The sequence below is a fragment of the Passer montanus genome, unplaced genomic scaffold (assembly GCF_014805655.1).
Source record: "Passer montanus isolate IOZ18808 unplaced genomic scaffold, ASM1480565v1 scaffold23, whole genome shotgun sequence".
NCBI classification, from domain to species: Eukaryota; Metazoa; Chordata; class Aves; order Passeriformes; family Passeridae; genus Passer; species Passer montanus.
Window position 1 is genome coordinate 12,130,786 of NW_024366926.1, and position 23,622 is coordinate 12,154,407.

Sequence of the window (23,622 nt, forward strand, 5' to 3'; positions counted from 1 at the left end):
CTCCTCTGTGACAAAATTACTTTGTTGCCATGTTTTCCGCTCTTGGAAGCAGGCTCTGGTTTCCAAACAACAATCACTTGCTCAGCTGTATTTACCTGAGGGAAGAATCAACCGTGTAAAATATACATTAAAAAATTGATTGTCTCCTGTCACTACATCGATCTGACCAGCAGAAGGTAATTTACACAAGGAAGGTTATTTTGCCTTTAAAAGGTGTGGATACAGCTGCTCATTTCCAACAGGAAAAGGGCTCCATGCTCCAAATTCCTCAGGTCTTCTGCAACAGGTCCCCAGAAGGGACACTGGGATTCAGCAGGGCTCTGACATGGCTGCCACAAACCCAGCAACAGATACCACACTGCCAAATGTAAGACTTGCTGAAAATTTTAATGACTCTTATTAAATTTGTACAGATAGGCATTTTACAGCACCCTTGAACTGTTCCACGTGAGCTGTTTGTGGAATCCCTCCGTTCCTCAAACACCCACAGGGATGGAGCATCACTCCAGAAGTCACCCAGTGTGGTGCCCTGAGCACTGCAAATGTTGTCACCAACCATGGCTACACAACACGCCCATCACAGAAAAAGCTGGAGTCAGCCTCCTTTCTCCTCCCAAGGGCAGGACTGTCAGCTAATTCCTCAAGGCATGGTCAGGACAAGGTCACCTCATGTTCCCTGGCCAGGAGAAGCAGTGACCAGTGCAGGAGAGGTGATTGTTTCAGCAGGTAAAAAACATGTTATTTACATGTTGAGGAAGTTGCCTTCCCTCCTTCCCATAGGAATATACTATACAAAGAAATATCCAGGAGAAGTCACACAGCAGTAGCTTAGGCCAAACCCAAAATATACATTTGATGTGTACAGGTCTTTAAAGCTCATTACAAGTATTGCAAATAGAAACAGTGGCAGTAAAATATTTTCAGAGGCATAGCTACAACTGAAATGAACATACGGAATGTTGCCAAGAGGATTTATCTGTTCTCTCGGGTTATTTGTACACATGTAACGCCCGTGTGCAGTATTTTTGTTCCTTATCCACACTGCAATGACCCAAATATTCCAAACAGATTCAGATGAGCTAAACCACATTTTTCACACAGCTTTCACTGAAAAATTCAGTTCTCACGATTGACAGAGCAGGTTCATTACTTAGCACAATGTGTTCCCTTTTACTCCAAAACAAAGTTAAACCCTGTCACCCTTTTCCCCCTGGAAAAACGAGACAGCTGCACTAAAAAATGACAGGGTAGAATGGCTTTACTTTGAAACTTTGGGGAAAGCTTGAGATCTGCAAGTGCTCTGCAGGTTCTCTTTTGCTAAAAAGTGAGATTGACATGGAATACCGGGGGAGACCGCACGGCCCAGGACAGCAGTGGTGCGGTCACTGAGCACCTCCTTGGATTTCAGCCCGTAGTAGCAGGATTAACCATCCCCTTCAGAGGCACAGGAAAGGCAGAGCACTTTCACACACTGTTAAAACATCAAATTATCTTCTTTCTTTTCAAAATGCAGATCTAGAAATTCAGTCTTTAGGTTCTTGTTCTTCCCACCCCCCAGCAGCAGAGCCATCATCCCTCTCCAGGTTTGCTCACTGGATGTTGCTTTTCCATAAGCGTTCTGGTCCAGTGGAATTATAAATTTTCCACAGCAGAAGAATTTTAAAGACCATGTAGCAACAGAGGTTGGTCTGTTCAGGGGGGCTGGGAAAACAAGACTTTGGTCCTCCCAGTTCTCCACTGGTTAAAATTCCCATTTTATTGACACATAAAGAGAATTTGTATTTTGTTTTTGCTTTTCTATCTAGCACACACTTACTAAGTCTGGCATATTATTATACAAGGCTGTACCTTACCTAACCTGAAGAGTTTTACTGTGTTCATTGAGGTTAACGGTGCTTAGCATGAAGTAATTTAAAAAAATAAAACAAATGGAAAAAGGACAACAGAAGACTAGGAAGGCTTTAAGCTAGACAGGGGAAAATCTGCAATTTGCCACATGTCAGATTTGTTTTGCAGCTCTTACTTTTGCATCCTCTAAACAGCTGAAGAGCAAGTCAAAAAGCACAGAAATATAAATATTTTAAAATTATTTCTCTATCTTCAAGTATTAAATAAATTATACAGGACTGTTTCTGAGATAAATATTAGGCCAATGATGAATTTTAAAACAAAATCAATAGAAACATCATCCAGAAGAAAAAAAGGCAAGTTAAAATATAGATAAGTCCAAGCTACGAAGCTCCAATTAGTGCAGATAGTTTTATATGAAATCCAGATACCCAGAAATATACACAGTAGTTTTCACAAAAGTCGAGAAGGTAGATGATAAAATTGCACTTAGTTCTGAATCCACGCGGACAGCGCGAGCCGCTCCCGTCGCGCGCCCGTCCGCGCGTCACCAAGAGGGCAGCGGGTTACAGAAGAGCCCGGCGGGCTCCCCTTCCCTCCCCACGCTCCCGTCGCGCGCCCGTCCGCGCGTCACCAAGAGGGCAGCGGCTTACAGAAGGCTCCCCTCCCCTCCCCTTCCCTTCCCAGCGTTTGCTGAGGGCAGGGATGGTCACTATCTGTCCTGGCGCTCGGAATCCGCCAGCCTGACGTCCGAGGCCGACAGTTCCAGCACGGGGTTGACGAAGCCGGCGTACTCGGAGTTGCCGTTGTCGTCCACGGCGGCGCTGACGAAGTCGTTCTCCCACTCCAGCCCGTTGGAATCGTCGGAGGCCGAGGCCGGGTGGCTCCCTGGCTTCCTGCTGTTGAATTTCAGCGCTGCCCGCAGGATGTCCTCCTCCGTCTTGGAGCGCTCCCTCACCGGGATCATCCTGTTCATGCCTGGCATTTAACACATGCACACGTGAGAAACACCTCCTCGTGAGTTTTCACCTGAATTTTGTGTTTCTGCCCAGAGAAACGAAGGTGGAGTTTGGACAGATACTGCATTCAGTATCTAGGAAAGGTCTGCAGTTTGTTTAATTCAACACAAGGTTCTGGACACTGCTCAAAGACATCTAAGATTTTCCTAATTTTGTCAGTAATTGCAGACCTTATTCACCTATCAGATTGGCTAAAAAACGAACCCTTGCTTATTTTTGGTGAGCCTTTCAATAGCCAAGGTCTCAACATTTTGGATAAATCTTCTGCAGGTTTAGTAAACAAAGGAGGAAGTAGTGTATGCAGAAAACACCTGTAACAGCAGCAATGATACAGCTGTATTATTGCTGGGATGCTCCTTGGAATGCAGCTCCAAGTTCCCAGTGAATGTTACAGTGCAAGTAATAAGGGTTTTTCCCAAAATGTTGGGAAGTCAGACTCCTGACCAACCTCCACATTCTGAAAGGAAGAACAAGCTCTTCCTTCTGCTCCTGGCTCACGAGAGGGCAGCATTTCTTTTCCACTGCTTTTGTCAGGAGTTTACAAGTCAGTTCCACAAAATGCAGGGAAATGAATTCATTTATCTACTGGAGTATCCTAATAAATGAAGTCATTAATTAGGGCTATCTCCACGTTTATCAAAAATAAGGAACTTTCTTGGTAAAAATAATTTACAGTTTTAACCATTACAAACTTGTCAGAAACTCCATCAGAAACAAGTTTTAAATCACCTTCACTTTTGAAAAAGACAAATTTACAATGAGCACAGCTTGAACTGTCAACATCTTTAACTTTTGGGTTCAGGATGAGGCTGACGTGCAGGATAAATACCTTCTTCATCCTCCCACTCTAAATCCAAGGAGGTGCTGTCATCGTTCCCACTCACTGATTTGGTTTTGGTCATCAAGTCACAACTGCTCTCTGTGTTGGGCGTCAGCACTGTGGCATCAGATGAAAGCCCTATTAAAAAAAAACAAACCCATAATGTATTTTTAATTTGTAAATGTACTTGAATTTCAGGTTAAACATGCAAAAGTGAAATTTTTAATTAAGCTCTCATCGTGCCTTGTGGGCCTTTAAACCTCGGGAATGCTGGAAAAGGCACCTTTATCAGTTCAAAGAGTAATCAGTAGCTTATAAATAGTCAATATCACTGAGATATTGCCTAATTAAAGCTAGAAAGGAGTCTAATAAGCTGTAAGCTGAGCTTATATGAAGACTTGTAAAAATAAAAACAAAACCCAAACCAACCCTCTCCTCCCCAAAAAACTAAACTACTCACACGGCCACCAGTCCTCCACCTTAGTGGTTGTCAAGTACTGTCATCAAAACTTACAGATAAAAGCTTATCCCATTGTTTTCCTCCAAAATATTGGTGGAATTTTTTAGTACAGGCAGCCAAATTCACCTCTTGCACTTCATTAGGAAAAAAAAAATGAAGCATTAATATGATTCTAATTACTTTGCCAAGGGATGATTTAAAAAAAGCTATGAACACACATCTGCATCTTCAACTGGTTTTACAAGAAATGTTCACCACCATCTTTTATTCATCAGATAAAAAAATTACCGGATTTTAAAATTACAGATCCAAGTATACACATTTTATATTTGTGTGTGTAAACACAAAACTGTAAATAATCAGTGTTTATCTAGAAAAAGAAGCAGCACTCCGTGCCCCTCAGGGCCCCTCAGCATTTGAAGATGTGCTTAAGGAAAGGCAGACTTACTGCTGCTTCGGAAAGCTTCATACTGGAATTTTGTATTCCTTAGGAAAGGATCGAGGTCTTCCTCTGCCACACAGCTGCAAGAACACAATATTTACAGCTTTAGAAACCTTCAAGTGTGCCATGAAAAATATGTTAACGCATGTGCCCCCAACCCTGTGCTACAAAGCACTTAAACACTGAACTAAATGATTTATAAAATCACCTACAAAATGCCTTTCTGTTCCTATTCATCACATCCTCTCCCAGCCTGTGCTTCTGCTTGATTTTTATTAGTATTTTCAGTTAAAAATCAATTAACTGACTCAAAACAACACTTCCCCTCTCTTCATCACTTTACAAAAAATCTCCTTAATTTTCAGTTCATTTTTTAAAGTGATGAATTCAAACCCTGCTCCTGCAGTCCTTTGTTTTTAAAATCTGGCCAGTTCCTACTCAGTTTTCACAGCTCCTCTTCTAACTGTGCTTCCATAGCAAAATTCCTCCTGTCCCCTTGTCTTCTGTGCATAAACTTTTTCTAAAATCAAACACCATTCCACTGTAAATTTCTCCACTTTTTTTTAAATTTGTTTTTCCCACCACCACCACTGAACACAGGAGATGTGAATGAAGAAACTCAAAACAAAGAAATACACAAAATATTTAATAAATAAATATAATTAAGAATATTAATGAAAGAATGGGCAGACTCTATAAACCATTTAAATAGCGTGTTTCTATTAGGTTTTTAGAACAGGGTCCTAAATAATAAAAATATTTTATGTTAGCTGAAAGTTTTACATATAAACACCTTTTTAAAATACACCACTGGATTTTGTGTCTGTGTAAATATCTGCTAGCAGCTGGGAGCAGCACTGCATGCAGCAATTTAGCAACTCCAGGGACAACCAGCATGAACCCAAAATACCCCCAGCTTTCCAGATGAGGAACAGGGGTACAGGCAGTGAAGGCTGTGAGTTATCAGGAATAAAACTTGGTCTCTTACCTCTGGAACTCTCCATTGTTAACAGCATGTGCTCTCTGCGTTATCCTGTGCTGCCTACGTTGCTATCAAGAGAAGCAAATTATTGGAAGAGCTGAACACTCAAAACAGAGCTCTCAACACTTAACCCTGTTTTATGCACCCCCCAAAAAAACCCGTCAGTTTTTGGGAACCTCAGTCAGGACTGCACCTGTCTTGTCTCCTGTCTTCTAAGAGTGTTTTCAGTGCACAACTAACGCTTGGCTGATGTTGGGTTTCTTTTGCTCCGTGCCCAGGAAGAGCCACCCTGCCATTTAAAAGATAAATATCTGCTACAAATCCTTTCATCCCTGTGCAAAGCAGCGCTGCCATCTCCTCCGGCTGTCTCCATCAGCACTAAGTGCTTCATCTATATTAATAACAGCTTTGCTGCCTTGCAGGGTCAAAAGTATTAATAACTCTGCTAATGTCAACTTCATCTGAGAACTGCTCTTTGCTTTGGATGTGAGGAGGTAACTGCACTGGATCTAGTGTTTTTCAATCCCAAGATGATGATGGTGGGGTTGTTTTCTGGCACACTTTGTATCTTGGATATTTAAATGATCATAATTGCAGGCTGAAATGTGCAAATGGGGAGTGTAGAGAAAAAAAAAGTGGAAGCAGAAATATCACTTTGTGCTGGTTAGAGGTGAAAAGATTCAAGAGCGCAGAGAGGAACAGACAGAAATTTGGCACAACACAGTCAACAAATCTGTCAAAATCAATTACTGCCACACACAAGCATTTTCTTTCAGGATTCCTATACCCACATAAAACCCAATTTAGATTATCTCCCCATTTTGCCAGGTCACATCCCAATACCCAGCAGTGCCAGTTCCAGGACACACACATATTAACATTCCATGCTGTTACAGATCCTGCCATTTAGCAGGGCGACATCAGCAAGCCAAATGAGCTTTAAGAGAGGCCACACTTCCAAGGAAAAAGCCATTTTCCCATTTGTGCCCACAAACAGCAGGGACATGAGTGATGCATTCCAAAATAGCTTCCACTTTATCTAGAAGGGCTAAGTGCTCGATGCATATCTGGACAAAAATGCTTCCTTAAAATCTGTGTAATCCTTATGGGTTTTGAGGAGGCTGTTTGAGCAGGAGATAAGTGGTACTAATTTTACACCAAGAGGAAATTAAAATCTCTACAATCCATTCTGTCTTAGGTCCTGACTAAAAGAAGTGCATATTAAAAAAACTGAAAGACAAGAAATACAGCATTTCTTGCACAGAACTTCTACAAAAACCAGTTAGCACCATTTAAAAAAAAAAATCTACTTTTGCCGGCTTTCTACAGATCAAAAGTGGTAAGAAAAAAAAAAGCAGGCAAAAAGGTCAGAAAGAATTAACCCTCCCACACCAAATGGCAAGGGGAGAGAAAGAAATGTGAAAGGAGAGCTATACTTAGTGACACAGAAATTAGATGAGAACTCCAGAGCAGGGTCAATACGAAACACAAAGATAAGGAGCAATACAGTGCACAAACCTATAAAGTACATTTTACAAGGCTAAATTGTGTCTAAAATAAACGTGTGCTTAATTTCAGGGTTTTTTTTTTTTCACAGATCATTTTTACATTTAAGATCAGTAACTTCTACATATTATATAAGAAGAGTGTGAAGCTAATTATAGATTAAAATTATAACTCATTCAAAATCTCTACTCGGAGACAGAAGCTGTTTCAAACAATTATGGTGATTTTCAGCTGCTCCAACCAGCTGTACTTCCAAATCTTGTACTTCTTTCTCTACTTTGCAAGCCAAAGCCATTTCCTTGAGATGGAAAGGGTATCAGGGAAGTCTGCATACATGGGAACAGGACAGAGGCTCTCATAAATATTGGGGTCTTTTTCCCCTCACCTCCAAGAGCTTTTTCTGCTTTGCTGCCCTGGCTGCTTGACGTTGTGCAGCATATAAAGCCTCCTCTTCTAGTCTTAACTTCTCCTCTTGTAAGGCTAACTGTGTATGAACAAAACAGTAATGGTTAACAAAAGCAGAACCTATCTATCTTCCTATTAATCAAGCCATAAGTGCGAGAAAACAAAAGAAAAGCAGCTAGAAAATCAAAATAAAACAAAATTGACTACAGCTACAGCATTAACTGGGTTTAACAGCTTCCCTCCCCGCAAGCAAACAGCCCAAGAAATTTAGGTTACTACTGAGTAAACATTGATTATTAGTGAACTGCTGCAATGCTTTTTTCTACTTTATTATGGACTGCACAGCGAAAGATTTAAAGATTTTCAGTTCCATAGTTCATTGGCACTTTAGATCAAAGTTCATTCAAGTTCTACATTGTACTCCACATCATATTCCATTAACTGCTGCAGCACTAAAACAGAAATTATGTGGGGGTTTTTCCTTAAGAAAATTGTGGAGAAAATGCAGCACAAGAAAAGTTGAATCAAGAATATTTCCCATTTGGTCTTGTAATGAAAAAAGGGTCCAATTTAAGAGATCCTGGTCAGAAACCCAACCTATTCATTCCATTTTTTCAGCTGAGAGGCTATTAAAAAGAAGCAATTTGTGCACCTTGTAGACTAAAAACACCAACTGCTGAACAAAACCCAATTGCTCAGTGAGAGTGGAATCTCCTGGTGTCCATGGCTGATCCTAGCACTTTTGGAAGAAAAACCATTGGTACTCTCTCACTGTGAGCACTTACCTCTGACTGGAGCTTCAGATCAACAACCCTCTGCTTCTCAGCAATGGAGTCGTAGTGTCTCTCTTTCAGGTCTGCAATTTCTTCCTCAGTCAAAGGCCTGGGGAAACACAAAAAAGCTCCATCTATTATTCATGCACGACAACCCTCATTTGCACTCTGACATATCTGTGTGGTCTTTCCTGACCAGTCCTTTAATGCACATCCAACAGGCTCTGCTTGTGGCCTGCTCCTCCTGAAAGGTCCAGCTTGTTCAGGACAGTGCTGTTTCTCCTTGCTCTCATAATATATATTATTTATATCTTTACAGAAAGCGTATTTTCAGAACCACCTCTGCTAACAGAACTACTGGAACAAAACCATTACCATCACCGCAGTCCAAATCTCACTTTTTTTTTTCCTTACTTGTTTTTGTCCCTTGTTTTTCCCCTACTCTGTCTTGTTTAGTGTTCCCAGTGGGACAGCAGAGAGAAGGAGAGGTCCTCAGTCTCAAAGTCTTACCTGTGACTGCTTCCTGGGCTCTCCCCCTGTTAAAATAAATAAAAAAGTCTGATTTTTGTAACGACAAAGCACTTCCAGAACCTCCCTTAGCAGAGCAACCCAGGTCCATTTCTGTTCTCAGACTGAGGGCACTTGCTGAGTCGTATGCAAGAGTTATACCAGGAGTAAATTCTCCTTTCCCCCCACACCTCTTCTTTTCTTTTCTTTATACACAAAGTCCATAGTGCCCCCTTCCTTTATGGGTTATTTCCCATACTCCCCAAAACCAATCTCTTAGATCTTTATCCAAAGCCTTCAATTCCTAGTGTAAGGAAAACAGAAAGTAAAAAAAAACAACAACCCTGTGATTTAAGTCTACAACTCAGCTTAAAGCAGGAGGAAGATGCAGATGTTGGAACCATTTTTAAGGACTGGACGAGCAGGTTTCACAAGGATGCCCCAGGTACTCACCTCATCACTTTCCACCAGGTTCTCAAACTGCAGAGGAAAAGAAAGAAATCATTTTTACAACTCAATATAAGGAGTCACTAAAGACCCACACAGCAAATATGATTGCATATTTTATGAGTCTTGTAAAAACACTACTCCAGTTCTAACAGTGGGACTGTAACCCTCCTTTCAGAGGAATTTTAGAGTTGGACCTTCTTACCAATGTTTTTCTTCCTAAAAGGAGAAGAGTCCTAATTAAAAGAGAAGCACTTTAAGCTGCACAAACTCACTGTCTCACAACAGGAAGTCCTGCAGCACAACAGATTGCTCCCTCTGTACAACTTTCTCAACAGCCCAAGCATTAACTACAATAATTAATGCTTTCCTCAGTAATGGGGGCAATCTGGCTGGCCCAGGACTTCCAGGGTACAGGAGGGAAAGTAAACCAGGTTATTCCTTGCACGACCCTTGGCAAAAAGGACTTACATCTGGGAAAGGACCTCTGTAGACTACAAATGCAACAAACTATAAGGTAACCCCAGCATCAATTTGGGCTGGAAAATCCCAGAATATTTCAGTGTTCATAAACTGCAGAAAGTGTTAAAGGTATTGCCAGGACTCAGCTTTTCCCACTTTTCATTAAATCACTAAAAATGTAAGTGCTCACCTCTATAGTAAAGTGTTCTCCTGTTGAACACGTTCTAAAATACTTGGATCTGGAAAAATAAGTTTACAGTTAGACTGCAGAAGACTCTTCCATACACAGCAGAAGGTAAATGAGCACAAGAATTTAAAGTAGGTTTTAAAATATGTTAAATTTAAAATAACAACAAAATCTTCATGTATTTAGCACATTGACTTATTAACTACAGCAGGGAGAGGCAAAAGCATGTAAACGCCTTCTGCAGAACTGGGGAAAAAACCACAACCCTTGTGAGATGAAATCACTTGTCAGGATGCTGGACTTGACATTTACAGACCATTAACAAGTTCTGCAATCCCTTTAATACATTTTTCCTGGAAAAAGCACTGTTCCAGGCAGTTTCTGAAAATGCTGCTGCTCACCATGGCACTTAACTCTTTCCTGGCATCTTGTACCTCATCAGTGCTAAACAATACCTTTTATTTTGACAACTTGGCACATCCAGGGAAAAACATCAAATAAGAGGTCAAGGCAATACTTTTAAACTTAAAAAAAAAATTAAATTCACACTCTAATTTTATACAGGGAACTGGTTTCTTCCCCTGATTCTTTATTCAGAATTCTTCCTATTTCATTTTAATACTTTTACAGAGGACAGTTAGCCCTGTCCTCTACAAGACCCCACATAGTGTTAAGTTACCTGGATACATTTTTACCTAGCCAAGGGGGTTTGGCCCATGTCCAGAGGAACATTCTAACATAAACACCCTTCAGTGCAACATCCATTTCATCGAACTGTTTCCCAAACCAGGGTTTCCAGTTGCAAGTGCTGACTGGTACAAGGAACAAAAGCCAGGGCCTCAGGGATTTCTCCACTTGCACGAAAAGATCCTTCAGCACTTGCAACCAACACCAACACTGTGACACTAATAAAAGCAACACACCAGCCAAAGCCTGAATTATTTTAACCGTAGCAGATTTCATCTCCATCTCATTTTTCTTTGGAAGCCACTTTAGGGAGCGTCTCCCCTGGCAACTTGTTGCTCTACCCACTGGTTCCTTGTCGCACAACCTTTCCTGCCACCACAGAACCTCTTCCAGAGGATTCACTGCGGGGAAACCAGAGGGCAGAGGCCACTTTCAAAGCAACTATGGAAGCTTGAGGTCATTAGGGACACAAACAGAAGACCCACCGGCTTCACCTCTACACAAAGCTTCAAGTGAAGTATCAGCAACCTATGAACATGTTTACACCTTTTATAATTCTCCTTTAAGCCCTGCTTTTCCATTGTTTTCTAAGACTTGAGAACCCGTTTGGTTGGATAGCTCCTGGAATAAACAATTCAGCTGAAAAGTCCTATAGAGAGTCAAATGAATTTTCCAAGATCTGAAGCTATTAAAGAGACTAACTTTTCATACATATACATACTCCATCCATATATATATATATAAAGCAGCACAACTCCAAGCAAAGGCAACTTACAATCTTCCAGGATATTGAAACACTTACTGAAAACTCCATACTTAGTTGTTTAATTAGGAGGTTATCTCTTACAGGCAAATCTTGGAGCATCTAAAAATAAGGAAGGTGGAGTGGGGGGAGGATCTGAGCGATTAAAGTAATCATTAAGTTGATAAGGCACATTTTTACATTATGGTGCTCCAGAAACAGCCAAATGTGGACAATGTGGTATCAATCTAACTTGCACACTTTTTAATATGCCACATTTTACAGTTTTGGTTTTAATAGAATTCCCTGCTCAGTGGAAGGAGAAGAAGCTCAACACTCTGACACTGCTCTGTAAACCACCACCACCACACCCAGAAAACAAATCTGATGTGAACCACAGAGGCCAGCAGCCCTCTGCACCTTGTATACATTTCAGACACTCAGTGCAGGTTGTGCAACACCTGAACAATTATTCAACACAGCAGCAGGCAGGGAGATTTGTTTCACTGGTCAGGACAGCCTGGTATTGGACTAACATATGCAGGGATTGGCAGTAAGCTTTTTGTCACTCAAATTGTCACCTGATTTGCCTGCTGAAAAAAGGGGTGTTGGCCTGTGGAAGGAGACTCGGCAAAACACACAGGAAGAAGAAGCTCTCGAGTCGTGCAGGAAGAAGCTTTCGAGTACTGCCTGCTGTTCCCAAGGCACAGCAAACTGCTACTTCGGTGCCAGCTGTCAGGGGTGCTCTCACCCCTCTGGCGTTCTGGCGGGGCACTGCAAACACAAGCAGGTATCCTCTGCATGCACCGCCCTGCCTTTTCACCCCTGCCTCTGAGAAGCAGCTTGTCTGGAAGGTGAGACTCGCCTGCCAGAGCTGGCGTGAAGCAAGAGGCCACGAGCTTGCATCATGTCAAATGCCCGGCATATCTGCTGAGAACCATTTCTACCCTAACACATCAAAAGTAAGTGATGTGTGGGTATCCAGGGGCCGGTCAGGATATGGGAAAAGCCCAAGCATTTCCTGTTTGCACAGTGCTTTTCCGTGAAACAGGTTGTCGCACGTTTCCAAGAGATAAGGATTCGCCTGAGCCATTCTGCAACAGACGTGAGTTCCTCTGAACCACTCTGCTCCTGATTTATCCCAGCAGCAGCGGCTCAGCCTCTGACTCACGGCGAGGACGAGCTCACATTGCAGAAAACCGGGTGTTTTTCCACCTCTCGCACAAGCACGGCCGCCCGCACGCCCTTTTGGCAGCCGACCTGGAAAACCCCTCCAGGCACCTCCTGCCGGAAAAACACCGGGGCTGAGGAGCCGCTGACCCTGGAAGTGCATGAGCCCCGAGCGCAGCCACCCGAACCGCGCCGAGCCCGCCGGGCTCCCGGCGTGCCGGGGCTCCCCAGAGCCCCCGGGCTCGCCCGGACCCCGCATCCCTGCCCACCCTGCCACCCCTCCTGCCCCACGGGGAAGGCGGAGCCGGCACCTCCCCGCCCCGGGGAGGGGAAAGGGGCAGCGGCGCTGGATGCTGCTCACCCTCCGCCGCGCTGGATGCGGCCGGCATCCCTCCGGAGGAGCAGCCCGCAGCACCCCTGCGCCCAGCAGTTCCCCATGGCATCTTGCTGGGAAGGGCTCCCGCTGCCTCCCGGCGGGCTCAGGGCCGCAGGGGCGGCCGCGGACCCCCGGCAACAAAGGGCCGGCACAGCCTCATGGCTGCGCTCGCCGGCACCGCCCCTGACACCGGCATCATCGGAACCCCGCCCCGGGCCGGGAACCCCGCCCCGGGACCCGGGAGCGGCCCCGGGCCGGGAACTGGGCTTCCCCGGTGGTCCGGGCCCAGCACGGCAGCCGTGTTCTGGCGGCAGGAAAATCTGGCAGGGTGGCGTGGGCTGGGTGGGAAATCGCCTTTTGTGGGAGAGGAATCCCGTTCGAGGTGCCTGGCATTGTGGGGGGCAGGAAAAGGGTGTCCCCCCAGTTAGCGAGGGTCGGTGCCGGTGAGGAGCACGGGCACGGGGTGGTTTAGGGAGGTCCTCGCTCGTTTTTGGTCTCTCCGGCTTCCCAAGCCACAGCACCACGCTGACAGGTGGGAGCACGGAGCCACGGAATCACAGAGTGCTTTGTGTTGGAATGGACCTTCCATTATCCCAGGCTGCTCCAAGCCCCGTCCAGCCTGGCCTTGGGCACTTCCAGGGATGGGGCAGCCTCAGCTTCTCTGTGCCAGGGGCTCTCCGCCCCCACAAGGAGGAGTTTTTTCCTGATTTCCCATTTAATGTGCAATCTGCTCTCTTTCGGTGTGAGCCATTCCCCCTTGGCCACGGTAAGCCAATGGTACAAACAGGTGTTTTGCTCCTTTCTCTTAACGGGTCCGAAAGCACCTCAGCAGTGGAAGGGTTAATTGGATCCCAAGTCAGCGCTCCATCAGCAGCGCAGGACAGATGCCAGGACCCAGAGGAGCTGCTTGCCACGACCGTGGAAAAGGTAGGAGGAATATAATAAATCACTGGCAAGCACACCGCGATGTTCTCCTTTCCCTGGAAATGTGAGGTCAGCCCGGAATGTCGGGAGAGGGGATGAGGGAGGCATAAAAGCAACCAGGAATCCCTTACAGAAGGTGATTCCTTCGGGAGGAACACAGTGCAGGTTCCGGGAAATGGACATTTTGGCAAGGAGAATACTGCTCCTTTCCCACTGTTGCAGTATTCCAGCCTGACAGGCGTTCATTAATTCCTTCAGAGAAATTGAACGCCTTTTTTTCCACGCTGCCCTCAGCCCCAAAGTGAGGCGGGAATATTGGGAATATCCGCACGGAATGCCCTTGTTCCTGCAGTTGGTTCCTGGAGCTGTTTTCCTACACGTGTCCTGCCCAGAACATGAGAAGTCAGTGTTAGCAGAAGGCCAGAACATGGGTTGCTCCATCCACCAGTGCATGGAAGGAACAAGGGGATGCTGGATTGAGAATGCATTGGCTGAAAATACAACTAAACCCACAAGGATGCTTCAGCTTTCCTTCCCCTCAAAGGCAGCAGGCTCATGCACGGTGTTACGTGGCAAACAACACGTGCAGACAAGTTTGAAAGGTGAACTGCTCAGCAAGGCCACCGGCACAGGCACCTAAAACCAAATTATTCCGCTTTTTTCACGGCTCAGCCTTAGCAACGCCCCCAGCCTCCCATCCACACACGCAACAGTCATTGGATTCAGGCCGGGTTTTTAACACCCAGCCCACCGCACAAGGGATGAGACTGCTGAGCCCGCTTTACGTGCCCCAGCGCTTCAGAAAGCACCACTTATATAACATTTTACCCTTAAAACATTCCATGAGGCCTAGTAAGACGGGCGCCTTTCGCGACAGGCGGGGCGCGGCCGCGCTTTGCGGCGGGCCGTTGCCGCGGTAACGGCGGCGGCGGCCGCGGTGCCTCCGTGCCGGCGCTGCTCCCGCATCCCGCCCGCGTCCCGGCCCCGTCCCGGCCCATCCCGGCCCTCCGCCGCCGCCATGGACAAGTACCAGGTGCTGGGGCTGGTGGGCGAGGGCAGCTACGGCATGGTGACCAAGTGCAGGAACCGGGAGAGCGGGCAGGTCGTGGCCGTCAAGAAGTTCCTGGAGAGCGACGACGACGCGGCGGTGAGGAAGATCGCCCTGAGGGAGATCAAGCTGCTCAAGGTGAGCCGCGCCTGGGCCCCGTGCTGGATCCGTGGAACTGCCGTGCCGGAGCCGGGCAGAGCCGCCTGCGCCTCGGCCCGGCGCGGGGCTGGGTGCGCCTGGCGAATCCCGGGTTGGGAAAAGCTGGGATGTTGTGGCATTCCCAGCTCTTTTGCCGCCTGGTGGTGGCCGTCCCCTGTCCCAAATGCCTGGCTTTGCTGCTGGAAATAGAAGAAACGCTGGCCTTTCAAAGGCTGGGGGTGTCACCTGAGACGGGAAAACGCTTCTAGGAAAGTTTTCCTTTATTTTTATTTTTTTTTTCTATCCACGGCACCTTCCTGGCAGGCAAGAGGCTGGAGCAGTTCTCCTGCGGGATTCCGTGTGTGGCTTGTGGCGCTGTGTCCCTTGGTGTTGGAGTGTGGGATTTGCCTGGTGTCAGTATTTGGGGGGAAGGACAAGGGGGAATGGATTCAAACTTCAGAGAGCAGCTTTTGAGTGGATATCAGGAAAAAATCATTCCTTGTCAGGGTGCTGAGGCGCTGGCATGGGTTGCCCAGAGGAGCTGCCCGTGTCCCACAGGAATGCTTGTCCCATGTGCATTGGCACATGTGGGAGTTTGGAACACTGGGACCCAGATGATGTGTTTGGTGAAAAAAAAAAAGAAGAAGGAAAACTTTATTTCCAATCTGCTCCTGTGATGTGGGGTGTTCCGGAGGTGGGGATAGTGGCAAACCTGAGTCCTGTTCTCTTGTCTGCCACAAGTGTCTCAGTCTAAATCTGGCAGCTTACAGTTCCTGTGCACTGAAGGGGGGAAAAGTGGTGTTTGCCATTATCCAGGCATTATCCCTTCAAACCCTTTTAAAGTGGATCTGTGTCCCTGCTCCGAGTTACTGAGCAGCCCCCAGGTGTGCTGGGAATTAACTGGTTTTCCTGGGCGAATGGAATCTTTGCAAAGGGGAACGTTTGCATTTACAGCTCAGGAAGGGTGGCCTCTCGCAGGGAAAATAAATGCCCGGAGGTTTAGTCTCTTTGTCATTCCTTCCCTTGCTCCCTGTCAATCTTTGGGTTTAATTTTTTAATTTTTTTTTTTCCCTCTTGAGTTTGGGCAGAAATTTAATTGTGTCTGAAAGCAGCAAAAAACCTCTTCAGGACTCCTGTACGGGGAATAAATAATTCCTGGGAAAAGAGCTTTTCCTCTTATTGATTACCCTTTAAAAATTCCTCTCTTGTCAGCCCTGCTAAGAAGTCTGGGCAGGCACAGGTGCAGGTTGGCTGGCACTGCCTCTGCCCTGGCAGAGTTTCCCCTACAATTCCCTGTGCTCTGCAGTCCTTTTGCATCTTCCTGGGTCCCACCCCTGGGCTCTGGGGCTGCCTCCAGGGATGTTTCCCTGCCAGGCTCCAGCTAATAAATAACTGTGCTCTGTAGCACGGCCTTTTGTGTTGGTGTGTGATAAATGTGTAACAAATGGGAGGTGGATTCTTGGCTGCTGGGGACACAAAATAAACAAAAATACACACGACAAAGTAAATGGAAAACACAGCTGCTTTTTCTTCCTCATTTTATTCGAGTTGCATTTTTTGGTACCATCCCAGCTGGGCTGCAGTTAAAAAAATTTAACTGCAAAATATTTTTTTTTTTAGATTTCCCTTTATAGCTTTTAGTGAGTGTTTTCCCTCACTAAACATTCTGGTTTTTGACAGCAACTGAGGCACGAGAATCTGGTGAACCTGTTGGATGTGTGTAAGAGGAAGAAGCGGTGGTACCTGGTGTTTGAGTTTGTGGATCACACGGTGCTCAATGACCTCGAGGACTCTCCCAATGGACTGGACTGCGACAGGGTTCGGAAATACTTATTTCAGATTCTGAGAGCAATTGCCTTTTGTCACAGCCATAATGTAAGTATGTGCAAGAAATCACCTCTGCAGCTACAATCAATAGATATATATTAGAATAGAAGTGTGCATTTTTGTACTTATGTATATTTGAACTTAGAGAAATAGAGCTTTGTCTGAAAAGGAGAAGACATGCATAAAATAAATGTGTCTGAAATTAGAGGTTCTGTGTTTGCCTGTAATTTTCTACTCGAATATGAGAAAGCTGCACTTTTTACTGAGCCAGTCAGTTTGCTGTGTCCAGCCAGGGAGTTTGCCTGACTTCCTTTTCCCCGTGCAGATAATCCATCGGGATATTAAGCCAGAGAACATCCTGGTTTCCCAGTCAGGAGTTGTGAAACTCTGCGACTTCGGGTTTGCCCGGCCCTTGGCGACTTCTGGGGAAGTTTACACGGACTACGTGGCGACCCGCTGGTACAGGGCCCCGGAGCTGCTGGTGGGGGACAGCAAGTACGGCAGGTGAGCCTGGCCTGCCAGCCGGGGAGGGGCTGTGGGGGGCATGCAGGCATCCATGGCTCAGCCTTTGGATCCACGGAGCTGTGCTGAGCTGGTGGTTTTTCTCCCCAGGCCTGTGGACGTGTGGGCTGTTGGTGCCCTGATCACAGAAATGCTTACAGGAGAGGCCCTTTTCCCTGGAGACTCAGACATTGACCAGCTCTACCATATCACCAAGTGCCTGGGTAAGAAGAGCCCCTCGGGCTTGCTCAGGAGGGAGGGGCTCAGGTTTGTTTTGGTGGGTGGGAAGATAAAAAGCCCTTACTGCAGTGCTGACCCCGCATTTCAGCCTCTCAGTTTCACTGTCCTGTATTTTCCATGCGGCTGCTTTGTTTGCCTGACTCCAGGTAACTTGATTCCAAGACAACAGGAGTTATTCTATAAAAACCCCCTCTTTGCTGGCATGAAGTTGCCCGAGGTGAAGGAGCTGGAATCCCTGGAGAAACGCTATCCCAAGCTCCCTCGTGACGCGCTGGATTTAGCCAAGGTAATTAACGGAGTGTTTCCCGTGAGTGTTGCTCTGTTTCCCTGTCCTTCACCTCACACAGCTGAGCACAGGGATGTTGAAGTGCCCTTCTCCCAGCTCCCCATGCAGCTGCTTGGGTTGGCAGCTTGGTGAGGGCTGTAGGATCCCAGAGCTCCAGTCCGCAGTGATGGGGGCACTCAGCCCTGCAGGGCCAAAGGGGTCACTGCAGGGATCTTTCCCTCAGACATGCCAAAGCCTTTGTTTAATTCCTGCTGTGTTTTCCTCCTCTTGTTGGCGTTGGTTTGACAGGAGTGCTTGCAGATTGACCCAGACAAGAGACCGTCCTGCGCCGAACTCCTGCAGGGAGAATTCTTCAACAGGGACGGCTTTGCTGAAAGGTAAGAGCTCCTTTCCTGCTCACTGCAGGCTCAGGTTGGAAAGAAGTGAAGCAGTTGTGCTTGGAGACTGCACACTGCTGGGTTTGCAGAGCTGACAGCTGCTGAATGCCTTAGTTTGTTCAGGCTTGACCTTCCTGAAAATAGAGTTGGAAGGGAACACGTTGCAGTGGCACATTTACCTTGTTGTGACATTGATTCATCAGTGCCACACCACACTGGGCAATACAGTCTTACACTGTATTCACTCACTGTATCTGCACCAAACTGGGATGCAAACACCTTTATTGCTGTATTGTGAAAAATGTGTGCAGAAGATTTTATTTAATGTATACATTACATTTGTCTTCTCATTACTTTAATGGCACAGTTTGTTTGACTGCTTTAAAGGGCTATAGAAGCCTGGGCTTAACAACTGATGATGATATTAAGATAAACAGAAGCCCTTTTATTATTTATCTTTTTTCTTTCCTCCTTATACGGAATGTAGATTTACTCAGGAGCTTAAACAAATGATCCAGAAAGATGCCAGAGACCATCAGTTCCAAAAAAAATCTAAAATCAGTAAAAGGGACGTTTTAGAAGAAAGAAAAACCATCAGCGTCCAGGTTGGTCCATCTGTGTTTTCCAAACCTGTATTGTTTGGGGTTTTTTCTCATGTTTTAAAATCATTGTTTTTAAAATAGGTGCAGCAGTTTAAATTCCTAGGAAATAGCTGGGGAGTGTGCAGGGGGCTCTTGGGCCAGTCCCTTGCAGGTGAACCACACACAGTGGTGCAGTTCCTGGCAATACAGAGCTGGAGGGGGAATCACTTGGGAAGGATAAGTCATGCTTTATGCTGCGCTTAACCTGTTTTAAAGCCCTGTCATCAAAATTTAAAATTTTCCTTTCAACTGGATAGCAAGGATGTTTCAGAGTGACTTTGAGGTGACATTGAGATGAGTTTTTATTTCATTTCTTCGGAAGAGACACAGGATGCAGCTGGTTTTCCTCCATCATTTCTGATTCCAGTCTCAAGTGACTTATTTACAGAGAGTGCTGGAACCCTGACAAATTTTCTCCTGTTTGATGGAAAGCAGAGATTTTCTGACAAAACCAATTCCTTCTCCATTAGATTCTTGCAGAATCATGCACGTGTAGGCTTCTGACATTTTTTTTTTCCTGCATGCACTGATGTAAACTGCTCTTTTAACAGTGACTGTAAAGAAAGATGATGTTTATGTTCCCAAACAGGATTTCAGCATGGGCCCAAGGAGCAAAGATGGAAAGCAGATAAAGAGCAAGCCTTCTAAAGCTGATGCAGAGAAAGCAGATCGATCCTCCAAGCTGAGCTTCCTTTATGACAACACAATCTACCCATTTAAATTCAGCCCTCAGACCAACCTGAAAGATTCCAGCAGCAGCCTGGACTACGCCAAGAGCTTGGGCACATTTATCCCTCCCATCACCCAGAACTTCTCTCCTACGTTTGGGATGGGGTCTGGGCCTGGGAGCCTGAATTACAGGTAAGGGAATAGAGCTGGGGGAGCTGGTATCCATCATTCCTGGGATGTCCTGGGAGGGGCAGGGTGACAATGTGGGAGCACAAGACGTGGGGTTTGGCACACCTTGCATTTGTTGCTTTGAATTGGCTGTGTCAGCCCAGCTAATACCAACTGTGGGACATTTCTGATTACAGACTTGATGAAAAGAGTAAAAAATACTTGAACCCCTTGCTAAAGGCACGGAAGCCTTCTCCAGTGGGGCGATGCAATGTCAGCTTGACACCGGTGAGTGGTCTGTCTGTCTGTCCCCCTTGGCCAAGCAAAAATGAATTCAGTTGTGTGTTGTGTTCTCAAGAACTCCATCTGGTCCATCTTTCACCATGACTCCCCACTGGAAATACTTGGTTTGTTACCCCTTTTTCCCTGCAGACTTTTCGTTCATTATCCCTTGCTAACAGTTCTTAGATACAATACATTTTATGTCAGAAAGCAATTTTAAATGAGGGGAGCAGTCCAGCACAGGATATCTGTGAGATTTGGAATTTATCCATGGCCTCCTGCCTGGCCAGGAGCAATAGACCATGTGTGCTGTGCTACTGAAGCAGAACTGAGGGTTTGCATTTAATGTGGCCAGGGCTTTACTTAGTCATGTCATAACTGCATTAAAAATTGATAAGGGAAACAAGTGAAATGGAAAGTTTTCCTCTGGTCTCACTGCCTAGGCATGATGACTACTGTGCCAGCCAGGAACATTTGCCTTTTTCCAGATAACTAGTCCCAGCCATTCTCCAAGTGCTGTATTTTATCTGTGTGAAAGCAGCCTCACTTAGATGATTGTTTTTATTTTGCTGGTGCTTTTCCATTGCTTGTGTATAAATAGCACTTGAGCAGGTTGAATTCCTTCACACACATCAGAGGCTTTTGTCTCACTTTTGGACAGATTCCAACTACATCAGATCATTGCTGTTTTACTGGGTTTTTTTAAGCTTGAAAATAGCTTTATTTTTTTTCTGTATTTTCATGAGCTCTTCCTTATGCTCTTGACTACAGGTTACTAATGAAAAACCCATCCTTCAGGCAAGTAAGAAAAAATGGGAATTCCACAAGACAGATGTGCGTTTGCCAGAACTAAATCATCTCCCCGAGCTGAGGGGAGCGGAAGGTAGGAACTTTGAGGTCCTCTAAATACAACCTGGGTTCCAAACAAGTGTCAGGAAGCAGTGTGTCAGCTCTCACTCCCTAAACATGGCTTGCCTTGGTTGTGTTTTGCAGCTCGGCATCTCAAATTTCTGAAGAAGGAAAATAGAACGTTTGCAGAGTCCCAAGTCCCCTCCCTCGCTGGTATCGACCTTCATAACTCAAGTCTGCCTTCACAGCAGGTAGCAAGGCAATAAAGTGGTTTGTGCTGCTCTGTATTTGTTTGGTTTGTGACTTTCTCAACAGCATGGCTCACAGAATTCCAGTTTGACTCCTGAAGGAGCAGAATTTGCCTCGGGGTCGTAAGTCTTACACTGGGGGAGCATTTTTGAAGCCTGATTTGACCAAAGAACAGATTTGTTTTGAATTAGGTGTTGGCATTGCATGATGTGTCTTTAGAAGGCTGCTTCTGATTGTCTGCTCTGTTGATGCTACACTTGGAAATTGATCCTGTCTCTTTCTTTCCCAATTTACAGCTGTCAGGGACCTTGATGCCAGATGCATCAGAAGCCAACTTCCCCAGGGTCGAGCAGTAGCCCTGGGGAGATGGTCACACCTGCCTGTAAAAGGTGGGCTTTCATTTCTGCTGTGTAGCCTGCTGGGGGCTTCAGGTTTTTGCTGTGTAGCCTTCTGGTGGCTTCCAAATGGATGGTTTAGTCAGGACGTGCAGCTGTGACAGATTTCTTACTGAGGGCAGTACACAGCTCGCTGTGCCTGGTAAATCATTTTCCTGAGCTGAAGTGCTGGGCACTGGGGTTGGAAATGAAGCAGCTCATGAAATTGGGAGGTTGAGCAAGCTGGTAGAACAAAAGAAGGGGAAGGTGGCTGCCTGCATGTGGGGAGGGGAAAAAACAACTCGAGTTTTCTGATCTGTGAAGCACACGGGTGTTAAGTGCACAGCTTCAGCAAGGTAAGGATGTGTAACAAAGCAAAATAAAGGAGGCCTTTCACCAGGGAGCACCTCTGTGTTTTGTCAGTCTGTCCAGAGTCATTCTCCTTTTCTCCTCTTGATGCAGGTGACTGAACTGAGGGAACAATCCATCTAAGTTTCCAGGGGCTAAAGCTGCCAGGTGTCTGCAGGGGAGAGGAGGATCCCTTACTCCTGTTGGTGCAGCAGACTGCCACAGAAGTGGCTCGGGTCCAGGCCAAGGATGGAGCTTGCACTGCCATTGCTGCTGGATTTCTTGCATGCAAAAAGCCCCTGGAACGTTGACTTTCTGGCTTAGGGCCAGGTCTTGTCTGAGAGGAGTAGTGGTCATTGGTGTGTGACAGGGGCAGGAGCTGCTTTGGAGGACTCTGAAGGAAGCTGGGCTTTCTTTTGTCCAGCTGCTGCCCGCCTGAGGGGTTTTTTCACTGAATCGTGATGAAAGCAGCCGTCAAAATTCTCGTATTTCAGTGGGCTGCCTGATCTGGATTGAAAAGCACCTTTGCCTTGACAGTGAAGAGGATGTCTGTGCAAGAAATACAATATCTAAATGTGCAAATCTGCAGCTGTTCCTTTGAAACCCTCACTAATGCACTTGTCACTTTGGTTTAGGTTCCTTTTCCCTTCACATTTTTGACCCCACGTTTGGGCAGTTGTCTTTGGGGTGTTTGCCCCGGGTGTGTTGTCTGGCTGTTGTTGATGGTGAAGGAAGGAATATACCCCTGTGGAATACTGAGCTGTGATGCAGGTGGTACATGGAATGTCTCAGTAACTGAAGTCATTGTTCCTTTAGGTTCCTTAGGAGAATGGGACAGTAAAACCTGACTGTTTGGAAACAATTTTTGCTTACTTGCCCTTAGTTTGCTGTGGTCAGTTTTGGGCTGTCCCTGTCTTGCTCACATTTCTCCATCACCTGTCACAACTCACGTGGTGTTGTTAACTTTGGAACTTATTTTTGCACAAAATACAGCCTTTCCCATCAATGGATCATGACAGAATGTGGTCTGAACTCATTGTATTTAGGGATTTGTCTCTATGCTGTCTCTTGACGTGTACATTTCATTTGTAAATAAAAAGATCTTCCAATTCCAGGCTTGACTGTTCCCACAGTGGATGCTGCACTTGGCCACAGCAGTCAGTCAGATAGCCGTGGGCAAATGCAGGGAGGGAAAAGGTTTGGGGAAGGAAGAGTGGAAGTTTTTAGGGGAAGGTTGGGTTTGTGGGGGAGAGAAAGGTTTAAGAGGAAGGTTTTGCATGGGGAAGAGAGTGGCCAGCAGGTCCAGGCAGGTGGTCCTCTGCGTGTCCCCAGTGAGGCCACATCTGGAGTGCTGCGTTCAGTTCTGGGCTCCACAGGTCAAGGACAAGGACACTGGAGGGTCCAGCAGAGGCCGAAGATAATGAAGGGTCTGCATCATTCTATCTCAGGAGGGCAGACTGGGAGCTGGGCCTGCTCAGTCTAGAGAAAACAGCAGGAACCTCATCAATCCATACAAGCATCTCCCAGGTGGGTGTCAAGAGGATGGCGCCAGATTTCTGGTGTGCCCAGCAACAGGACAAGGAGCAGCGGCCAGAAACTAGAACACAAGGAGCTCCACCTCAACTTGAAGAGCAGAATCTCCTGAGCTGGAAGGTACCAACTGAGCTCAAGGAGTGCTCGGACAAAGCTCCCAGGCACCTGGTGGGATTGGTGGGGTGTCCTGCGCAGAATCAGGAGCTGGACTCGAGGATCCTGATGGATCCCTTCCAAGCTGGCACACTCTGTGATTTTGTCGTGGAGTTCTCTCTCTGGAAGCATTCCCAGCCCGCCTGGACGCGGTCCTGTGTCACCTGCTCCTCGGCACGGAG

At 46.1% G+C, this 23,622-nt stretch overlaps 2 protein-coding genes across 3 annotated transcripts; one reads left to right on the forward strand and one right to left on the reverse strand.

The window, feature by feature from the left end:
- Nucleotides 1-368: 368 nt before the first annotated feature.
- Nucleotides 369-13,269, reverse strand: AP1AR (adaptor related protein complex 1 associated regulatory protein). 2 transcript variants are annotated; one of them, XM_039710479.1, is made up of 11 exons: nucleotides 12,819-13,269; nucleotides 9,862-9,910; nucleotides 9,216-9,242; nucleotides 8,766-8,791; nucleotides 8,268-8,364; nucleotides 7,463-7,561; nucleotides 5,578-5,639; nucleotides 4,596-4,669; nucleotides 3,697-3,825; nucleotides 2,537-2,826; nucleotides 369-2,451 (listed from the first exon to the last, which is right to left on the reverse strand). In XM_039710479.1, the coding sequence occupies exons 1-10, from the start codon at nucleotides 12,893-12,895 to the stop codon at nucleotides 2,561-2,563; spliced, it is 906 nt and encodes a 301-aa protein (XP_039566413.1). In that variant the 5' UTR covers nucleotides 12,896-13,269; the 3' UTR covers nucleotides 369-2,451; nucleotides 2,537-2,560. The 2 variants fall into 2 exon arrangements, with proteins under 2 accessions (XP_039566413.1, XP_039566414.1); XM_039710480.1 differs by lacking the exon at nucleotides 7,463-7,561.
- A 1,292-nt stretch (nucleotides 13,270-14,561) lies between these two features.
- CDKL2 (cyclin dependent kinase like 2) lies at nucleotides 14,562-22,872 on the forward strand. Its single transcript, XM_039710477.1, has 13 exons — nucleotides 14,562-14,943; nucleotides 16,624-16,818; nucleotides 17,096-17,274; nucleotides 17,383-17,495; nucleotides 17,658-17,797; nucleotides 18,086-18,174; nucleotides 18,662-18,779; nucleotides 19,405-19,676; nucleotides 19,850-19,940; nucleotides 20,706-20,817; nucleotides 20,928-21,034; nucleotides 21,329-21,421; nucleotides 21,869-22,872. The coding sequence occupies exons 1-12, from the start codon at nucleotides 14,776-14,778 to the stop codon at nucleotides 21,386-21,388; spliced, it is 1,644 nt and encodes a 547-aa protein (XP_039566411.1). The 5' UTR covers nucleotides 14,562-14,775; the 3' UTR covers nucleotides 21,389-21,421; nucleotides 21,869-22,872.
- Nucleotides 22,873-23,622: the final 750 nt, after the last annotated feature.